At 30.8% G+C, this 8903-nt stretch overlaps 1 protein-coding gene across 1 annotated transcript; it reads left to right on the top strand.

The window, feature by feature from the left end:
* Nucleotides 1–499: 499 nt before the first annotated feature.
* LOC106106224 lies at nucleotides 500–7869 on the top strand. Its single transcript, XM_013286773.1, has 14 exons — nucleotides 500–691; nucleotides 762–813; nucleotides 897–1038; nucleotides 1277–1517; nucleotides 1909–2073; nucleotides 2456–2601; nucleotides 3255–3469; nucleotides 3574–3653; nucleotides 3846–4069; nucleotides 4426–4642; nucleotides 5255–5378; nucleotides 6429–6573; nucleotides 7037–7167; nucleotides 7712–7869. Exons 1-14 carry the CDS (start codon nucleotides 560–562, stop codon nucleotides 7822–7824), a joined length of 2127 nt encoding a protein of 708 aa, XP_013142227.1. The 5' UTR covers nucleotides 500–559; the 3' UTR covers nucleotides 7825–7869.
* Nucleotides 7870–8903: the final 1034 nt, after the last annotated feature.

Below are 8903 nucleotides of genomic sequence, written 5' to 3' on the forward strand. Positions count from 1 at the left end.
TTAGTGCAGTTTGCTGTATGATGCATTTTGCACACGAAGACACTTGTGTTATATTGTAATTATTTTTTTTATTACCGTAGCCATAATAAAGTTAGAATATGTCTAATCTCTTAACCTGTCAAAAATTCATAATACACTTGTACATCCTCAATCTTCAACTCAACCAACTTAAAAGAAAACTAACCAGCTTAAATGTATAAATGATTTTAGCGCCATCTATTTATTGCTTTGTCAAAATGTAAATAGTTTGTGAAAATGCTGGAAGATGTTTATTTTTGCACTTTTAAATAAGCACAGTTATAGGAAAATAAAAGTACTAATTATAAAAAAAAATCCAACCAGCAAATTCCATGTAATGCTAAAAGCCATGCAGCCTATATAATTTAATTTTGGTCTATAGATAAACTGGAAACACCATTTTATTTTTTTAATCTGTGATTTTTTTATTGTTTTGACAAATGACATTTAACAATGTCAAAGTCAATTTCAAATTCAAATCAATTTTGTAACCGACGTGCTTTTTCCGTTTTTACAACTTTTTAGATAACTATTACTAAAAATGGTAGTTAACAATTCATTGCAAAAACTTTTAGAAACATTCCCAAAATATGTAACTGAAGTGCAATCAAGTCCCAGCTATGTAGAAATGTATACTGGAAATAATAAAGACATTTTGCTTGTTTACGCTAAAGTAAATATTTTATTGTAGTTTATTAATTGATACTTATTGAACGTTTTAAACATTAACTTTATGTTTTAAGGGAAAGCAGTCGACTGGGCCCACAGATGGTTGTAAAAATAATAGAATATCAGGTAGATTTATATTTACATATTTATAAAACTAATATATTTGTAATGTAATAATTTTCGATTGAAAGGCATTTTTCCATTTTTAGATGAATTAGAACTCACTGGATCTCCATTAAAACTCGATCTTAGTCTTCATACATTATTGGATGAAACTATGATGCCTGATGAACCACAGCTGTGGAGGAAAGAGGAAAATCTTCATAACTCTATAGACATTGATACAGCAAGGTTATTTTATTCATGTTCATTAAAAGATAACTAAGTTAACTCTGGCTTAAGTACAAAAATAGGTAACACACAATACCGCGCATGTAATTCACTATTCCCAATAAAATATTTGTTTTTGTATTTATTTACTAAATTGCAACTTCTAGTGTCCAAATAAACCTTCAATAATCTTTAGAGATACTTTCCTTATAATGTATTACAAAAAAAAATAATAACTGATGTTTTCTTCAAATTCCAGAGAAATAGCAAATTTCTACAATAAAATCTTGTCAGAAACAAATAAGGATGATTCAGTACCAATGTGGGTGTTATGTAACCCTTCATCAGAGAATAAACCCTTGTTGTTATCTATACAATCAGATAACAATAACTTTACAAGAGGAATTGTTACTTATGAAGGTTCGTCAACATTGGATGAAGTGGATGTAGAGAAATTGATTCAAGATTTTGCAATTCAAGCTGGAGTAAAAGAAGATATGGTAAGTTAATTATTTAAGAAAGTAACCAATGTTATAGAAAATTTGTATTTCAACTAAATTAAAGATTGTATTGTTCGCTGAAGTACCATGTTAATATTTAAATCACTCTGCACTTTGATGGTTACATCTTACTTATAGTTTAAACTAACTTTAATACAACTCAGTCTGTGTTGATTTAAAAAAAAAATAATTAGTAGCATATATGTTCTTACAGAGTACCTAATCTGTGCTATATTTCATCAAGATCTATTAAGCATTTTTGAATATGTGTAGTAAACACCTTCCATCCACCATCTGTAAAAGTTGTTAGAAATTTTTTGGCATTTCAAGTTTATAAATAAATTTATGTCAATCTTATTCTTATAATTGTAAATGTTTTTTTAAATTCCAGGTAAATATATCAGTAGATTGCAAATATGTTTTGTCTGGAACAACATATACTTCAACAAACACAGATGAGTTGTTGAACGCCCCACATGGAGGAGTTACTGAACTACTATGTTCATGGTCTGTCAAAACTCTGCTTACACCATACATTAACTGTAAAGTTAACTATGTAAGTTCATTTTTTACTACCTTTTACATGTAATTCCATCTACATGAAATTCAATTTAACAAAAGTAAGTAGCCTATGTTTTCTTCCAGACTATCCTCTACATCTTTACTAAATTTCATTGAGATCCATTCAGTAGTTTATGCTATAAACTATAACAAACATCCATCCATATTCCTACTTATTTGTATTATTAGTAATTATAAGATTCTTATGTAAATGTATTGCTATTATGCATTGAATCCTTATATATTAAATAAAAGAATATAAAATACATTGCAGCTTTTACACCAATTAATTTTGCACTTATTTTGTAAAAATAATGATTCATTGTGCAATATTTTGATTTTACTTTAGTTTATTTTCAATGTAATAAATGTTTTAGGCGCAAGAAGTGATTGTAGGTCATTTAGCAAGTCCATGTAGCACAATATGGAAGTCTGTTAGTTCATTACACAATATTAACCAAATTCTTGTAGAAATGACAGCCGCAGGCTTCAGTTCTGTTAATTTAGAAACTGCTCAAATAAGGTAATAACTAAACTATATCTATGAATTTTTTAAATGTACAGATGTGGTTTTTCTTAAGAATATTTGATTTTTTAAGGATAATTCTATATCTAATGTTTAACTTAGAATTCTGAATATCTATGACACACGTAAATTCTTTTAAATTACTCTTTAACTGACATTATATTTATAGAAATTTTAACTGTTTATCTTTTTGTTATCTAAAGTAGTTATTAGTATATTAAATGCTAGCTGTTGCTCGGTACTTCGTCTGAGTGAAATTAGGAAAATATTAGAATATATAGCCTACTAGCTTTCGCCCGCGACTCCGTCTGCGTGGAATTAAAAAAAAAACAAAAGCGAGTAGCCTATGTTTTCTTCCAGACTATAATCTAGGCCAAATTTCATCACGATCCGTTCAGACGTTTAAGCTACAAACTCTAACAAACATCCATCCATCCAAACTTTCGCATTTTTAATAGATTGGTATGATTTTACTCACTGATAATGTAACTTTTTTATGGTTAAAGAATTTTCGAAATCGGCCCAGTATTTTTAGTTATTTCAATACAGACCAAAATACAAACCTTTTTATGTCATCAGTCAAGTATAAGCATATATCAAATTGTGATTTTTTCTTAAGGATTTTATAAACATTTTTTTCTTTCTTTCAGAAATACAGTGCAAGTTATGAAAGTACCTGATGTAACGAAACGTTTAAACAAATTGTTTAATGAGACAGAGATATATACTTATACCGCGGAATGCCCCGCGGGAGGCTGCATCTGTGTCACAGAGGACACAGACAGTCTGCGGCAATGTTTATCTTCTATGGCAGTTAATGGCTCCAGTAATGATTTTACATACAAACTATGGGATATTTTAAGAGGTATGTTGATTTTAGCATCTATCCAGTATGACATAAGGTTTGTTATCAAATAACTAGAAGATTTTTTAGTGATTTTACAGTGATTAGATATTTGTTTTTTACAGATTGTGCTAATGCGGAAGAATTAATCACTTTATTATTGCAAGCACTAAAGTTTGTTTCTTCAGGGAAAATAAGGCCATTTGTAAGTAAAAAAATCTTTTTTAGATTTTGTTTGTTGCAAGATGTCAATATGTTTTAATGGACTTTTTTTGGTTAATACCTCGCTTTTTAATTGCAGAGAAATTGTATTGTTTGTTTTTTTATTGTCTCCAGAAATACAACTTTTACATATAAATGAAACATTTTTTTTAAGTTGTTTATTTTTTATTTACAGATAGACGTGAACAATAAAACGTATTTATCTAAATTAATATTAAAGTTATCTAGAGGTCATTCTCAGACGTCTAAAGTGCTAAAGAACCTCCATTCCAGTCCTCCGCAAGCGCTGTCCTTACTAGCTCAGGTGGCCGTTGAGAAGACAATGTGGGAGTACACCAAGCTAATGTCTCTTCTAGAACATTCTTTTTACATCGCTGGTATATGGAATGCTGATATAAGGTAAAAAAATATAATTCTATAGTTGTAGGCCGAAATATAAAAAATATAATGAATTTTTTTTTTTATTATTTCGGATTTTTTAAATTATTTTTTTAAAAAGTTCATCTCAAATACATCTGCCGATATGATTTTTTTTAATATTGCAGTCTTTACTGTAATGTTTTTGTATTTTTAATGCAGTTTTCTCCAGTCTCAAGGCTGACATGTTCTTTATATTATGATTGCGGGCGACAGCTAGCATTTAAAAAAGTAAAAGATTTTTCCACTGGATGATACTAGGCAAGGACAGAAATACTAGTCAGGCAATTACTGACGTAATTGTGAAAAATTTTTATGGTTTTTTTTAATATTTCCAGAACACACGAATCGATAGAACAGATAAACCAAACGATACAAGATATGACGATGGGTGGAGATTTTACTCTGAATCCCTTCGAGAGTGTGAGCACAGGAGAGCACTCCATACGACTGGACTCCGACTCCTTCTATGCCGAGGACAATGAGCTCACCGTGGATGACTTCGCCTCGCTCAAGAAACATGGCTTGGTTAATGAAAGGAAAGATGTTAATGAGGTATTCAATTTGTATTATTTTAAAACTAGCTTTCGCCCGCGACTCCGTCCGCGTGGAATTAAAAAAAAAATGTTAGTAACCTATGTGTTCTTCCAGACTATCCTCCACATTGGTACCAAATTTCATTGAAATCCGTTCATCCGTTTATGCTACAAACTCTAACAAACATCAATCCATCCATCTATCCATCCATCTAAACTTTCATATTTATAATATAAGTATTAAGTATGATGTTTATAACTAGCTGTTGATCGCGACTTCGCCCGTGTGGCTTTGAAGAGATAAAAGTGAGTAGTCTATGTGTTTTACCAGAGTATCCTCTAGATCTGTGGTAAATTTCATCGAGATCCGTTCAGACGTTTAGGCTAAAAATTCCAACAAACATCCCTCCATCTAAACTTTCGTATTCATGATATTAGTAAAATATGTCCGATCAATGTGGCATATAGTAAAATGGAAAAAAAATAATTATTATTTTTTTAATATAGCATCTTTTATATATTTTTTTCCTCATATAATGCCTTATCTTTTTTGTACTTGGAATCGACATCATGGCTTTTTTCCTCTCCTAATAAATTTCATAACAACTAAGGTAGTAAATATTACTTACAGGTACCATTAATAGCAGATGAAATAGACATAAGCCCGTGGAAGAATTTACTTATGAAGTTTGCTCAAGTGCATGTCTGCTTGGAACATTTGTATCGCGTAGAGACATGTTTGAGAGCTAATTTCGGTAATGTTAACTGTTTCTTCTCCTATTTCTTAATAGTAAATGCTAATAAAACATTCATGTTCTTACATTAAGGGGTAAATCTCGCTACATACGTTCAGTATTACTGTACTCACAGTTTTAACTGAACAGTTAAACTGTTCAGTTTAAAAGTGTTATGCAAGAAAGGGACAAAATTACAAGCCAATAGCAAAGAAGCAAGGTTGTCATGGTTACGGCAATTCTCATCCAATTTAACAGCAAAGGTCTTTTTATTATTTAAGCATATTTTAACTTTTGTATTTTAAAGTTTTACGGAATGTTAACAATATTTTTTTTTATTATTATCAAGATGAAGCCGCAGGGAACTATTCTTACTCTATTACTAATTTTAAATGCAAAAGTTTAGATGTTTGTTAGAGTTTGTAGCCTAAACTGCTGAACGTATCCCGGTGTAAATAGGCATAGATGTAGAGGATAGTTGGAAATAACACATAGACTACATACTTTTTTAATTCTACACGGACGGAGTCGTGAAAGCTAACCTATCTTACTAATATTATCTTACTAATATTATAAATGCGAAAGTTTAGATGGATGCATAGTCTGGAAGAACACATAGGCTACTTTTTATCCCGGGAATAGTTACGGTTCCCGTGGGATTCATTAATTTAGTTTTTTAATGTTCATTCGATCATTTTGCAACGGTTCAACATATCTTATTGAAATTTGGCACAGATATAACACAAAGTCTGGAGTACACATGGGATGAGCTTCATCCTAGAGAAATGTCCGGTTCCCGAGGGATACGTAGCTTTTTGTAATTTTTATAGTTCGTATGTTTTCTAATACCACGCGGACGAAGTCGTGGGCAACAGCTCGTATATTATAATGAGGAAAGATTTTTATTTTTGTATACATTGGAATAACTCAAAAACTACTGGTGTGATTTCAAAAATTCCTACGCCATTAAACTACGTTATCACTGAGTATCATAGGCTATGGTTCTTATTTTTTTTATGCGGACGAAGTCGCGGTTGAAAGCTAGTGTTTAATATTATCTTTTGTTTGCAGATCAAATGAAACCGATAGCTTCAAAGTTATTAGAGCTGTATGTATCGGAGAAGTCTCCAGTGAGGGCTGTGGGTCAGTTGTTGAATGACCCCGTGCAAACCATTTGTATACCCATCACTAATAATATCGTACAAGATCATTTAAAGTAAGTTAAAAGAAATTGTATTAAGTTAACAAAGTGTAAAACACTCTGTATAATCCTAAAATTATATTTAGACACGTGATTTTAAATGGCTCTGATATGTATTGTCGCTGTTTCATTATTAATATCTCTCATTTTTGTATTTATTGTTCTAAATGTCGCATATCTCAAGCCTAAAAATAATACTTTTTTTAATATTCGTTTCAATAGTCTCTTTGTTGAGTTTTTCCCGTTGGGCTGATCAGCCCACCAAACGTAAAACCCAATAGGTATCTATTTCTTTCAAATTTTCCCATTGTGTCAATTGTTTGTATGGATATGATCAGCCCAATGGGAAAAAAATCTCGGGTCGATTGACCGTTGAGCCGATCGGCCCAACGAGAAATCCCGATTTTGTTAGCGATTGATGTTTTAACCTTAAAATGTATTTAAAATACCAAGTTCTTTATAGTTAGATTATTTCTAGAAAAATGGCGTTCTGGTATCGTATGGAAGTGACGAAGAAAGATGAAGATTCTGGATTCAAGAGAGACATGAAGTCGGTTTTCGTGTTCTCTCAGACGCCGGTATTTCCACCTTCTGTTTGGCAACATTTAGGTAAGTTATATGTAAAGTGTTATAACGCTCAAATTATAGTTTTTGTGTTTCCCGTTAGAATTTTTTTTTCCCATTGGGTCGATTGATTTATTTTGATTGACTCATTTTTTAAGAGGAACGAATTTATTTGAAAAAGTAATTCATGTTGTACCTTTTTTAAGTAATTGGATTCTTCAGTTTTCAGTATTAAAATCAGATAAACTATTGCTTGTAAATTTTCCCTGTCAGTTGGAGTTATAAGGTAGTAATGTCATACAATAATGAATTAACATCATAATAATTAATTTCATACTGATGTTTCGAAGGCTTCTATGTTAATTGTCGTATGGTAAAACTATTTTTTTTACGATTAATATAATATAACCTTCAAATACGAAATTATAGAATCGTTAACCAAAATCTACAGTTCTTTCTAACGTTAAATTCACACATAAATAATTATTTATCAAGTTAATTAAAAATATATGAAACAAAGTTAATCGCAAAATTGTGACTTACCATAGTTTACGAAGGAGCCTTTTTACCTATGTTATATTTGTTTTAGAGCCGTCAACTGAAGATGTCGCTGAAGTGACTACGATTGGTGAAGAATTGAAATATCATTGCACAAAATATACTTACATCAGCAATAAATTGACAAGAAAACTAAATATTTAGTATGTTTGAAAATGTATTTAAAGACAATTATCATTATATGTTTACATTTATATTAAATATAAGAATAATAAAATTTGTTAGGTATTTACTGTGTGTTTTAAAACGAGAAGCTCTCTAGAGTTATGAAATGAACAATTTTTTTGTTACAAAAAATATCTAATACTAATTATTAAAAACTATAAAATATTCTACGCAGAGCTAAGTTAACTAGTTTATCTATATACTAATATTATAAAGAGGAAAGATTTGTATTTTTGTATGCATTGCAAAAATTACTAGGCCGATTTAAAAAATCTTTCACCGTTAAAAAGGTACGTTGTCAGTGAGTAACGTAGCCTATAGTTTTACTTTTTTTTAATTCATGCAAGCAAAGTCGCGAGCAACAGCTAGTAATTAAGTATAATACACAATGAACTCATGTAACATATTTTCACTACACGTTTACTTTGGCAATGAATGCAAAAGACAATAAATCTAGTCGACCCACTTGTTAACCGATTTTTTTAATTATACACGTAACATCAGAAACCCGAAAATAACCAATCGATAGCGTAAACTCGCAACAGGAACAATGTCTTTGATCTCTGAGGTTAATAAACGCACTGATGGACGTAAAGCAGTCAATTTCTTTTAGTGTTTGATTATTTTTGTAATGCAAGAGAAGTTTTAAAAACTTCCAGCTTCGTTTGCGTTAAAAATCTTTCAAATTAAAACGAAATATCAGGATATTGATGCAGTTACTTCGATATCAGTATTAAGTTGATAAAATACTAAGGGCCTGTCCCACCACTGGCTGATAGAGGCTCAGATAGCTTTAAAGTGAAGTCAGTCAGATAGAGTACTAAAATCCGATACTATAACATATTTTATACGTCGGATTGTTATCAGACAATTCGCAAGAATGGTAGGACAGGCCCTAAGTAATTATTACCACCACCATTAAAAGACCATTAAAAGTTTTGTAAAACCCGTGTGTAAATTACTAAAGAATCTGGTTTGTGGGAACAACGCTTCTTAAAATATTTACTCCACTCCCCATGTCCTGGTGATCTCATTTCCTCTGTTATGTATGATCGATA

Source organism: Papilio polytes, unplaced genomic scaffold (assembly GCF_000836215.1).
Source record: "Papilio polytes unplaced genomic scaffold, Ppol_1.0 DF822289.1, whole genome shotgun sequence".
Taxonomy (NCBI): Eukaryota; Metazoa; Arthropoda; class Insecta; order Lepidoptera; family Papilionidae; genus Papilio; species Papilio polytes.

Coding starts and splice junctions, on each gene's coding strand:
- LOC106106224 (XM_013286773.1), top strand. CDS start 560: ATGGTAGTTAACAATTCATTGCAAAAACTTTTAGAAACATTCCCAAAA. Junction 1,039..1,276: donor ATAGACATTGATACAGCAAG/GTTATTTTATTC, acceptor TTCAAATTCCAG/AGAAATAGCAAATTTCTACA. Junction 4,070..4,425: donor ATATGGAATGCTGATATAAG/GTAAAAAAATAT, acceptor TAATATTTCCAG/AACACACGAATCGATAGAAC.